Source organism: Scyliorhinus torazame, chromosome 17 (genome assembly GCF_047496885.1).
Source record: "Scyliorhinus torazame isolate Kashiwa2021f chromosome 17, sScyTor2.1, whole genome shotgun sequence".
Taxonomy (NCBI): Eukaryota; Metazoa; Chordata; class Chondrichthyes; order Carcharhiniformes; family Scyliorhinidae; genus Scyliorhinus; species Scyliorhinus torazame.
Genome location: NC_092723.1, coordinates 99,957,230 through 99,970,445, shown reverse-complemented (window position 1 = coordinate 99,970,445; position 13,216 = coordinate 99,957,230). Strand labels below are relative to the sequence as shown.

General features: G+C 41.9%; 1 protein-coding gene across 2 annotated transcripts in view; it reads left to right on the top strand.

Moving 5' to 3' along the window:
- Positions 1-12,446, top strand: part of LOC140394017 (E3 ubiquitin-protein ligase MGRN1-like) — a 247,376-nt gene extending 234,930 nt beyond the window's left edge. The window contains exons 16-17 of one of the 2 annotated variants that reach the window (XM_072480789.1): positions 669-714; positions 10,092-12,446. In XM_072480789.1, coding sequence (XP_072336890.1) covers positions 669-709 — 41 coding nt within the window. In that variant the 3' untranslated portion in view covers positions 710-714; positions 10,092-12,446. The remainder of the gene's footprint in view (positions 1-668; positions 715-10,091) is intronic. The other variant, XM_072480788.1, reaches the window with a different exon arrangement.
- The last annotated feature ends 770 nt before the right edge of the window (positions 12,447-13,216 follow it).

The window sequence follows — 13,216 nt, the reverse complement described above, 5'->3', positions numbered from 1 at the left end:
TCAAATTTAAACTCCAGGAGCTGAAGGAATTAATTGCCCTTTAAAAAAAATGAAAGCAAGAACTATACAATCTTTCCTCCTCGGGAAACCTCTTAGAACAGAAGCCTTTACTGTGCCAGTTTAAATAGTTCTGTTCCTCTCACCAGCTAACTGTGGCCAATTGACTGATTTCAACATAACATTCAGAGAGACACATTAAGCACAACTACCCTTGTACTGCATGATTTTAAATGTTTCTGCACACTGCAAATTCAAGATAACAGCATGAAACATAGCATATCAGAAAAACGTCCATTACATTTAAGTTTACAAATATTCCCAAGTATATTTCTAGTAATACATTTCATCCAGATTTCCTAACCTGTGAACTCTGTATTGTGGTAAGCAATTTATTTGCATGATTTGAATTGGCCCAATTTGCACAATAGCTGAATTGAAAATCTGAAACTGTGATGTTGCAAGCTTTAGTGAGACCAAATCCTCTGATTTTTTTTGTCCTTCTATTCAGCAACTGATTTCCAATACATTTTTTTAAAAAATGTTTATTTTTGCACATCATTTATGAAAAATTTTTATGTTCCATTTTTGTGTGTTCTTTGTTGACTTACCTCCATGACCTATCTAATATATCCTTACCTTTCTATCCATAATTTTGCTGATTTGGGCAGCTCTGGGTCCTGATTCCTGCTCAATTGGTATAGAAGAGTAATTCTGGTATGTTAACACTCTTTACTGTTTTCCCTTTGTATGAATTTGAGTGCAAGTCAGTTATTGTGTTTTCACTTGTGTGCATAAAAACGGTGAAAATAAATTCCAGCTGTCCTTCTTGGTTGGCCGTTTCCAGGCGATAACCCCACAGCCTCCCCAGCCCCCCAACATCTTCCAGCTCTGAAACCTTGTCACTTTGCAGTTTCTGCCCTTTGCCTTGACTAAACGCAGCTCTTCCAGAAGGCCAACTTGTTGTTCCTATGGTACTCTTCAATCCCCCTCCTGATCACTCAGCTTCCCTATTAATGCTCCCCTTCCATTGCCACCCATCATAAACTCCAATTGTCCGAAATGTAGCTGTCCCCAGTTTCACTGGTCCATCATTCCCATTTTTGTTGCCTTATGTTATTTCTGTCTCCGATGCAATAGTAAAACCTTGTCTCCAAATCCCTCCATGACTTTGCTGCTCCCTGCCCCTGCCTCATATACACCCCCTCTCTCGTGCATCAGCATTGGCTGAAAGCCACAGCCAATTTGACCCTACATTCCAACAATCCTTCACAGCGCCCTACAAAAATCTTTCAACCTAACCTTCCACTTTCCCCTTGCATAGTCTTTGTGGATTAGACACCTTTTGAGATGGAGTCCCTGCTTGCAGTCCTCTCCTAAGCTTCTGATTAGCCAGTTCCAGGGTCCCGGGTTTGATTCCCACTTGTCTGTACAAAGTCTGCATGTTCGCCCTGTGTCTGCGTGGGTTTCCTCTCGGTGCTCCGGTTTCCTCCCACAAGTCCCGAAAGACGTGCTTGTTAGGTGGATTGGACATTCTGAATTCTCCCTCGGTGTTCCCGAACACCGGAGTGTGGCGACTCGGGGATTGCAGTAAGCCTACTTGTAACATTAATAAAGATTATTATTGTTTCCTGTTCCTCGCAAGGGCAGAAGTTGTTGACCTCTGCTGTGCTCCGTTTCAAAGCAGTGACATTGCTGCTCAACCAGTGCTAAACTTCAAAGCCACAACCTGTCCATCACCAAGACCACCTTTGCGACATCACTTGATTACCCCTTCTTGCCACAGAAACCTGTTATCCACGAGGTTGCCAATTTTAATCTTCATTATTGCAGTGGGCAATTAGGGATGGGCAATAAATATAGCCAAGCCAACGATGCCCACATCCCATAAAGAAATAAAAGTCATACATCAATCACCTCCTCACTTCACCCTGCTGATAGAGAACCTACAGGAGTCTCGGCCCACCTCTATAGAATTCCTTCCTGAATTTCCACTTGTCTTTCCAATATGTAAAAACCTCGACAAAAATCGTCTCTTGCACCGTGAATTATAGTCTATTTCCTTTATCTTTTTTTCTCTTTTCCCCCAACCCCTCTCTTTCCAACAGCCCCTCACCACCCCCCCCCCCCCCAACCTAAAAGCTCATTGTGACATTTTCTACATTGAAAGGGAACCCATATTCTGTGCTATCTGTAACTTCAGCACATTTGTGGCATTTGCTTTGTTTTGATTTTCACTTGCTAATCCAATCGAAATTTTTAAGACAGAATGTCCTAAAGATACATTGTATGTGATGCACATTTTGAACTGAGTTGCCACAAGCAGCACTCTGTATGCTGCAGTACCTAAAATACATGTTCTGCTATTCCAAATTACGTCTCCATTGAAACCAAACTGTAAACAATGAAGGCCAGCACTGGTTAAAAAATACGATGGACTAATTTTTGTGAATTAATAGATTTTCTTCTTTCATTCTGTTGGAAGTGAAGAGCAGAAAATTTGTACCCAGAAGATGAGAAATTCTTAGTTTGTCTTTAAAAAGACAATTCACCAATTACACTTCAAAAAATATCAAAATTTCTGTTTGCTTACCATGCTCAGTGGGTTTCTTTTAACAAATGATGCTAAACCTATCCAGAGTTTAATTGAACCATAGGGATAGGCACCGTCTCCGTTTTGATCCCAGCTTTGCACTAATTTATTATTTTGAGTTGAGGAGCAATAACATTTGACATTTTGACTTCATGAAAGCCAAAATCAGCCTATTATTCAGAAACCCCTGCTAGAAGAATGGGCTTGTGTAGATATCAAGCAAAGACAGAATGAGTTTGTGTGTGATGGCCTCCATGATCAAATCGTTTGACTGGTATTCATTGTCCACATAAACGCACAAAGAATGGCCGCCTGGGATGGACATTGGAGTGTTATTAGCTGCTGTCTAACTGCCCATTTATGGGAGGTCCATTGGTGACTTTGCAGTTGGAGTTCAGCACAAGAAGGTCCCTATATAACAGTAGTTCATCAGTGGAATATTGCTGATTCTGATGTAAATACTCCAGCACAAGGAGGGTCGTCAGTACCTGTGTAACTGCCACAGGGACCTGTGCCTCAGTGATTGTACCCCTGTACTAGAACTTGGGCAAATACCATCAGGATAGATGGATCACTATTGAATGTTTAGCAGCAATACGCTGGTCCTGGAGGTCTGCTGCCTGTGAAAATGTACCCAGTGTGGAAGCACCGTCAATGCCTCTGAAACTATCCCAGGAGGGGGTAAACCTGGCAATGTAAAAAAAACGGAGTCATTTTGTTTTCTGACTGCTGTTATATGCTGCTCGTTACAGGTTCAGTCATTTCTGAATAATTTATATCATCTCTTGATTCTGAAAAGCTCATATTTTTGATTATTAATTTTAAGAACTACACTGTGCCGCTTAACTGTGTAGTTTAAGGCTACACTGAAGAACTTGTATCCTGTATCTTAGAATAGTTTTTATTTGAGGTACTTTACACTTCCACCTGGGGAGACATCTCACGTTCTACAGGTCTCTTCTATGCTCTCTCTGCGTTCTGGTCCAATGTTCAGTTCAGCCTCTGAAGACAAGGCCAACATTTTCCTGACACAGGGTAAGTCCCGACCTCAGGACCAAGTAGTAGGTGAGGAGGAGTCAGTGGATGTGATTTATTTTTACTTTCAGAAGGCTTTCGACAAGGTCCCACATAAGAGATTGTTTAAAGTAAAGCGCATGGAATTGGGGGTAGTGTATTGGGATGGATAGAAAACTGGTTGACATCAGGAAACAAAAGAGTAGGAATAAACTGATCTTTTTCCAAATGGCAGGTAGTGTACTAGGCCCAAGCTATTAATAATATATATTCATGATTTAGATGAGGGAACTAAATGTAATATCTCCAAATTTGTAGACAGTTGGATGGGAGAGTGAGCTGTGAGGAGGATGCAGAGATGCTTCAGTTTGATTTGGAAAAGTTGAGTGAGTGGGCAAATGAATGGCAGGTGCAGTTATGTGGATAAATGTGAGGTTATCCACTTTGGTAGCCAAAACAGGAAGGCAGATTATTGTCTGAATGGCTACAGATTGAGAGAGGGGGATATGCAACAAACCTAGTCCTTGTAGAGCGGCACAGTGGTTAGCAGTGGTTCGATTCCTGGCTTGGGTCACTTTCTGTGCGGTGTCTGCACGTTCTTCCCCCTGTTTGCATGGGTTTCCTCCGGGTGCTCTGGTTTCCTCCACAAGTCCCGAAAAACGTACTTCTTGGGTGAATTGGACATTCTGAATTCTCCCTCAGTGTACCCGAACAGGCGCTGTAGTGTGGCAACTAGGGGATTTTCACAGTCACCTCATTGCAGTGTTAATGTAAGCCTACTTTTGACACTAATAAAGATTATTATTATACACCGGTCGCTGAAGGTAAACATGCAGGTCCAGCAGGTAGTAAAGAAGGCAAAGAACTTAGCTTCGGACTGGCCCACCAGGTCAGGGGAACAAATGGCCTTTCATTCGGATTCTGAGTCTGCGGGATTCGAAGTTGGTACGGATTGGTAGCTAGGAGCGCCTATCTCGTAGCGAGCGTTGACTTAAGACTTACTGGATCTTGGCGGCAGCTGCGGTCACTGTCAAGGGTTGGTTTGCGTTGCTGAGTGACCCGGTCAAGAAGGACGATTTGAACTTGGGGGCTTAACTTTATAGTCCCCAGGGGCTTCCCGCCTTTCGGGGCGGACCCTGTACCTGGTTCCAAGTGATTAGACTTCGTTCCAATCGCTTGGTTCGATTTCTCCAATACTGGAGCGGTTCCCTGATCGATGGGCGGTCTTGAGGTGTCCGTTAACCTCTTTTGTGTTGGCTCCTGCTGGCACCGAGGAGTCTGGCTTGGCTTTGTTTATCCCAAATGTTTCGATTGTACCCGGGGATCGCTCATTAGTATGTAGATGGCTGCTACATTATTATGCAGATGGCTGCTTGTATCGATGCTGTCTGGGCTTTTGCAGAGTTTAATACACAGTAACTTGCGCCTGCTAGTTTCTGCTTGTGTTGGCTGAATTTCCCTGCAGCCTTTGCTGTTCTCCATTTTACGTCGGGAGTTGGCCAACCCAGGTGGCTACAATAAAAACAGAAAATGCTGTAAAATCTCAGCAGGTATAAAAGCATCTGTGGAGAGAGAACAGAGTCAACATTTGAGTCAAAGCTGACAAAGAGTCATCCAGACTCGAAATGTTAGCTCGGTTTTCTCTACAGGTGCTGTCAGACCAGATGAGATTTTCAGCATTTTTTCCTGTTGGTTCAGGTTCCAGCATTTGCAATAATTTACTTTTATCTTGAGGCAAGTGTTAAGTTGGCCTTCATAGTGAGAGAATTCAAGCTCAGGAACAGGGACACAACAAAGAACAAAGAAATGTACAGCACAGGAACAGGCCCTTCGGCCCTCCAAGCCCGTGCCGACCATGCTGCCCGACTAAACTACAATCTTCTACACTTCCTGGGTCCGTATCCCTCTATTCCCATCCTATTCATGTATTTGTCAAGATGCCCCTTAAATGTCACTATCGTCCCTGCTTCCACCACCTCCTCCGGTAGCGAGTTCCAGGCACCCACTACCCTCTGCATAAAAAACTTGCCTCGTACATCTACTCTAAACCTTGCCCCTCTCACCTTAAACCTATGCCCCCTAGTAATTGACCCCTCTACCCTGGGGAAAAGCCTCTGACTATCCAATCTGTCTATGCCCCTCATAATTTTGTAGACCTCTGTCAGGTATCCCCTCAACCTCCTTCGTTCCAGTGAGAACAAACCGAGTTTATTCAACCGCTCCTCATAGCTAATGCCCTCCATACCAGGCAACATTCTGGTAAATCTCTTCTGCACCCTCTCTAAAGCCTCCACATCCTTCTGGTAGTGTGGCGACCAGAATTGAACACTATACTCCAAGTGTGGCCTAACTAAGGTTCTATACAGCTGCAACATGACTTGCCAATTCTTATACTCAATGCCCCGGCCAATGAAGGCAAGCATGCCGTATGCCTTCTTGACTACCTTCTCCACCTGTGTTGCCCCTTTCAATGACCTGTGGACCTGTACTCCTAGATCTCTTTGACTTTCAATACTCTTGAGGGTTCTACCATTCACTGTATATTCCCTACCTGCATTAGGCCTTCCAAAATGCATTACCTCACATTTGTCCGGATTAAACTCCATCTGCCATCTCTCCGCTCAAGTCTCCAAACAATCTAAATCCTGCTGTATCCTCTGACAGTCCTCGCTTATACCTTGCTGAAATTATACAGGGCCTTGCTGAGGCCATGCCTGGAATATTGTGTGCAGTTTTGGTCTCTTTATCTGAGGAAGGATGTTCTTGCTATAGAGGGAGTGCAGCAAAGGTTTACCAGACTGATTCCTGGGATGGGAGGACTGGCATATAAGTATAGAGTCGGTGAGGGTTATATTAGCTTGAGTTTAGAAGAATGCGGGGGTATCTCATAGAAACCAATAAATTTCTAACAGGACTACACCGGGTAAATGCAGGAAGGATGTTCCTGATGATGGAACATTGTGGGCGGGATTCTCTGTCGGCTGACTCCAGAATCGGGGGAGACAATTGGATGGAGAATCGGTTTTGACTCCGAAATCGTGGCGGGTGCCAGTTTCACGCCAAAACGTAATTCTCCTTGCCTCGATGGCGACGTCAATCCGTTCCACTCCGCACACACAGTAAACGCTGCTTGCATATTATTAGTAGGTCTGACCCGGTATTCTCCGGGGCCTCTGCAATTCTCCGCCTCCACTGGGGCGAATTTCCAATGGCGAGGTTCATTTGTGCGTTCGAAAATCATCAAACAGGCACTGTAGCTGCTTGAGGGGGAGGGATGGGGTATGGAAAGTGTCCAACATAGTATAATGGCAGTTGTGCCGCTGGCTGGCGGGAGTAGCAAGGGGTGGCCAAGAGCTGGGCTGTGGGGTCAGGCAGATGGGCCATTGTTGCAGCAAGCAAGGCAGCCATGCAGCTGTGAGCTGTGAACTTAGTGCCATGGTCGTATGGGTTTCCACCAGGCCGCTCTCCCCCTGGCCCCAGCCGACCCATCAACAGGATGGGTCATGCTCCAGCGCAACCAGTGCCATCTTGTTGGCTGGAATGGTGTGTGTGGGGAGTGAAGTGTGTATATAAGGCTGCAGCTTGTCAGCCTCCTAAGTGTTTATCGCAAATCTGGCACCGTTTCTCACCGGAATCGATTGTGTTCTGTGTGGCGCCGTTGCTAGCCCCTCAACAGTCGCTGAATCGGTCCAGGTGTGGCGCAAGTTTTGCAGTCGCAGAACTCTGCGAATCCTGCCCCAGTGTCAAAACTTAATCTCAGGATCAGAGAATTCCGCCATGTATTTTTTAAAGAAGGAGTTAGATATAGCTTTTGGGGCTAAGGGGATCAAAGGATATGGAGGGAAAGCGAGAACAGGTAACTGAGTTTGATGATCCGCCATGGTCGTAATGAATGGCAGAGCGGGCTTGAAGGGCCAATGGCCTACCCCTCCTATTTTCAAAGTTTCTACATTGTGAACTCACAGACCCCATGGGCAGCCATCGGGAACCTGGCAGCAGCTAATTAAGAGTCCTCTGTTATCAAATTAAAGACACTGAACTGGCTTCCCTTGTTGCTGGCCCAATCAGTGGACCAGCAGCTCTGCAGCCTCAGCAGTAGCATCCAAGAGAGTGGGCCGCTGCTGAGGCTATCAGGAAAACGAGGGAACACCTCCATTTGGAGGCACCCTTGAGCGAGACATGACATATTACTTTTCCATCAAGACCAGGTATGCAGACCCTGGCAATCAGAGGGGTAACCTCTCAAGTGGCAGCACTGGAGCTGCAGTGGTGGCCATTGTCGGTGGGGCTCTCCTTCTTGAGCCATGGATCCCCCAGGAGCAAAGACCTGCTTGGAAGTCACTAAAAGGTCACTTCCATGCAGCTGCCAGCCTCTCCACATTGCAGGGTTTTGGGGTTGCTGCTCCAGGAAAGTGGCCCTCAGTGCCTCAACAATGCAAATTGGCCACCTACCTCCGACTGGTGGGCGGCCAAGTCCTTGCCAATAAAAGTGCCTAGTGGTGGGATAACGTTGAGGCATCCTCCAGATGCGGCTCCCCAACATTTTACCAACTCACCCACCTTCTAGCCTATCGCCCTGGGGAAATTGGTAAAATCCAGACCCTGGTGGTAGAATTTGAGGTGGTGTACAGTCCATATTAGCAATTACCTATTATTACATTAAAGAGATCCAGTAAGTGGGACATGAATGAACTACTGGATAATTTGTTCAGTGAGTTTGTAAATATTAAATTGTGGTTCTGAAGACTTTTATATAATAATTACACATCTTTTGAACATGATCTGTGATCAATATGTTATTTCTCAACTATTAGTTAACCATTATGCAGGACTATTCAGATTTATAAATTAATGAACAACTCTGCATATAAACACTATTAAAGAAATTAAATTTCAAGAGTGAAACATCGGAAATCTATTGCCATTTCTATCAAGCGCCTTTTTATGATTTGCAAGTTGTGATTGACTGTTAAAGTTTTGACAATTTCTGACATAATTAAAGGAATACTGTAGGGGCCATTGGAAAGACTACCGTACTTTATGGTTGTAATTGTCATCTTTTTTCGCTAAAATCTTTTGTTGTTCCAAATGCAAACAGTCATTTTTATTTTGTCACCATTTGTTCTTCATATATCAAGCTGTGGGACTATTTTCCATTCATTCTCTCTCAAATTTGCAATTGACTTAAGGTATGACTAGCAATGATATACAGTGTTGCGGTGCTGTGTAAATGCTCGATTGTCTAATGTGCTGAGCCTTGTGTTGAAACAACAAAATGTGCATCATCATTCAAAGTATACCCAAGTAACAACCAATCTTATCGTTTCTGGTGCTGCCCTCTAAAGGTAATAACTGCAGCTCTGCTATTACTCGATCCACATTTATTTATATATTGAGAAGAACTTTCTGAAGCAGCCTCGGTTTTCCATAAGTCTCCTGCTTTGTGCAAAGCCTCACCAGTACTGTGGACCCTGGGAGCATTCTGCACAGTTACAATCTCCTCTCTCAGATTTTTGTTTTGGTGGGCGGGGGGGCGTTGTCTTTCTATAAATGTTCAAGAAATGGAATACATTGTGATTTCTATCTCCAGTTTCTACTCGTGAATGAGCAAACGCACTCTCTATCACCCCCCCCCCCCCCCAACCCCAAACAAAGGACTTCTGATGTCTGACAGAAATTAAAAGCAAATTCAATTTGTTCAATCATGAATGTTTTAGCTGTCTCAGAATATTTTCAATATATTTACACACAAATACTTAAATGAAATGAAAGTAGCAGCACAGCTGTGGTTACTAACTACAGGAACGGTATCAGGATTTTTCCCCTTGGCATTGCGGAGTCTGCACATCCTCCCCGTGTGTGCGTGGGTTTCCTCCAGGTGCTCCGGTTTCCTCCCACAGTCCAAAGATGTGCAGGTTACGTGGATTGGCCATGATAAATTGCCCTTAGTGTCCAAAATTGCCCTTAGTGTTGGGTGGGGTTACTGGGTTATGGGGATAGGGTGGAGGTGTTGACCTTGGGTAAGGCGCTCTTTCCAAGAGCCGGTGCAGACTCGATGGGCCGAATGGCCTCCTTCTGCACTGTAAATTCTATGAAATCTATGAATAATTTATTTAAGAGGCTTACCCAAAGATGCATCTCAAATAAGTATAATCAATTTTTTAAGTGAGTTAAATGATGAGAGTAAGATTGATTATTTTGGGGACAGACGACAAGTTTGTTTAAGAGGTACTATCTTCATGAAAAAATGTTTTGGATCTTTTTCTGTTCTCAAATATGAAGTAATATAAGTCACATTGTCATGCTTGTTTACCCATGATAAATTGGTAACTAGCTCTTTATCATCCCAAAGAGAACAAATGTTTGTCAAGCATGTAAATCAAAACCATGGCCCGAGATGTTATTGAATGTGAAGCATCATAGCCACTTGGCTAAATTATAGTCTCTTGAAATGTGAGATGTTTCTCAGTTGTGTATTTTTCTGCAGGAACCTCCGACTCGACTGAAAGCCTGAAAAGCCAGAGCACCAACAGTTCATCTCAGCCTCTTCTTGCTGCCTCCAGCTCTGTTCATATAGAGGATGAGAACCAGGGTCCTTGAGATTTTGAACCAACAACAGAATGACCAATTGCATGTGCCATGTAAGCTCTACTGTCCCTGTGTCACAGACTTGTCTTCATGATGTACTTAACTGTCTTCTTTTGAACTAGCTCGCCATGCTTCATGATGTTATAATTTGACATTTGCAACATAGCTTTTTAGGGGGCATGTGACTCAAACTTGTTTCTTCTTGTATACCTATTGACTTTAGCAGTTTGACTAATCTATTTCAAACAATGTTCATACTTCTGATTTGTAATGGTTATAGTTCTGTTCCATCTTTAAAAGCACATTCTGCAGCAACAAAAATCACTGGTTAGGCACTTTAAACTTAATTACTTTCTACGAATTGCAGAGAAAACCAAGACCATTCAGGTTTTCATTTTTTTTAAGAAAACAATATTAACACTTGGTAGGTTAGCTGAGAAATTCAATTATACAAAACTAAAGTATCATATCCAAGACATTTATTTATTCATGACTCATGATTCATGTTATGTCATGATTCATGACACTAAATCTATATTGAAGCTGTTTTGGGATTTTTGCAACATAGGAACTAACATTTAATGATGCATGATAGGTTTAAAGAAACTTACATTTATAAAAGAGTATCACAAATGTCCTACATTTGTACTTTGGACAGTATCTACTTTTATCACCTGTGCAGAATGATTTTTTTCTCTTGCTCAAGTTCCTTTTTAAAATTTTGTATCTTTCCAAACGTGATGTACTGTTTGGCTTTATTCTTCCGTGTATGTTTGTGAACTACCTGAAGCCCACTGAACTCATGGAAACTAAACCATGTTTTAGGAAATTGCGTACTATAGGACCAATATTCCAGGCCATTGAAATGTGTACAGGTGATTATTTTCCATTGCAACTTGTAAAGTATCTAGTTTCTTCTGACTACTCCCTCCACACATTAAAAGTGTTGAGCATAATCTGCAGTAGTATCGTAATGCATAATTTGGGATACCTTGTTTATTTGTCTACCATTGTGGTATTTCCTGCACTAACCTACACATGAGTATTGCAGTGAAGTACTAAGGATTTGCAGCAAATATGGCCCGTAGGTTTGCTGGTTTTTGGAGCAGCTAAAGCTTTAGCCTTCAGTATGCCATTGCCTGGGTTTTACATTACACCAAACTATTCTAATTGCATGAAATTTTACTCTATCCTGTAATCTAATTTCCCCCAAAATTGTTTCTTTATTAATTGATGACTTTTAATTATGTCAGTTTAACTTGGCCTTTTTGCTTAACATCTTCACACAGCTGCATAGATGTAAGTGCTGAGATTTCATGCTATTGCTACTATGCATCTAAGTGTTGAATTTCTCCCTAAAATAGTTTTACACTAATTGTTGTTGGTTGATTTCCTTTTTGCAAAAGGGATTGTATCCCTTTTGTATCCTCATTCTATTTCTTAACCATTTAACCAATTTTCATTAGATTTTTATGAAGAACAACCTTGATAACAAAGCAAATGGTAAAAATATGCAGGTGAATTAGAGGGCAGAAATATAATTTGTCATGGCAAGAATGTTTTAATGTTTTTATTCAGTGTACACCTCCAATAGCTTAAATATGCTGTCTCCGATTGTACCATAGTCTCGTCACAACTCCATTCAGCTCTACAAAAGGGAAATGGTTAGCATGTGTATAAGGTTTATCCACATTTCGCAAAATGTGTGTGTTACCTTTAGCCATATTCACATCGTTCTTGAATATTTACAATTTTTGGTCATGCTTAATACTATTCAGGTGACGTTAATACGCTATATTCATTCAGCTCCATCTGCTGACATGGTGTCTTTACTCTGTGCCTTGTACCTGATCTTATGATGAAAGTATTTCTTTAAAAATAATTTGTCATTTGATCTGGTGATTGTGATTCAGCAAAATCTGGAAGTTTAAACTGTTTTGGATGAAAATACAAATTTTCTATATGCTGTACTGTAAATAGTTGCTTAGTTGAATGTATTGTGAAATGACATTGAAAACACACACGAACAGCATAAAGTGGGTTATCCTGCAGAATCACATTGGAGTCTTGTCGATTGTAGATTTTAATATTTAGTCGCTCATTTCCATAGAGCTTCATTGCTGTATTGATTAAAGAATGTATCAAGTGCACCCTTTTAAAAGATTGAAAAATGTCACTGTAATTTCATATAAATGTGATTTTGCATTTGTTTGTAGTATAATGTATTGTAATAAAACGTAGTAAGCAACACTAATCAGGTTTTTAAGTCTATATTTTAACTACATGTTGAAAAGTATTAGGTGGGTTATCCCTAAAACGCAGCACCCGATCAAGGTAAATGCAGAGTATTTCAGCATTTAAATAATATGTTGCACTTTTTAATCATGTTAGTAAACTCCATGACCAAATAATGGCAATGGGTAGAGTGGATAAACCTAACTTGGGGGAGAGAGCAGCAGAATTGTTGTGGCTGGATAATTTTGCTGTTTGAATGCTTAACCTATCCTAAATCACTTTATGGTTTTAATCTAGCAGGTTTGTATGCACTTGTACAATTGTACCGATGAAACTAAAACTAACAGGCTTTAAATGTAAAAAATAATGAAGTGTGAAACACTGAAGGTAGTTGAACTGCTTTATGATGTCACAGGAAGTTGCTGTGACATCAGTACAGTTATTCTGACATAACCAGTTGTATCTTTGCAATAGAATGTGGGATCCCAAATATTAACATCCACTGTTAAAATACATGGAGGCTAGGATTTTCCCTTAAACAGCTGAAATCCCCCAAGTATTTTTGGCCTAATCATAACAGAGATAAATAAGCAGGAGCCAAATATCTGTTATAGTTTTCCATGGCATCCTATTACCAACCCACTCCTTAATGAACAGGAAAAAGTACATTGAAAACAGAGGTAAGGAATTGCTGGATTTTGTTGTATGCTTTTGAGGTTCCAACTTCCTTATACTCCTGCCCATGCTGTCCTCAAAGTAAAACACCACTTGTAGATATTTGCTGTCATA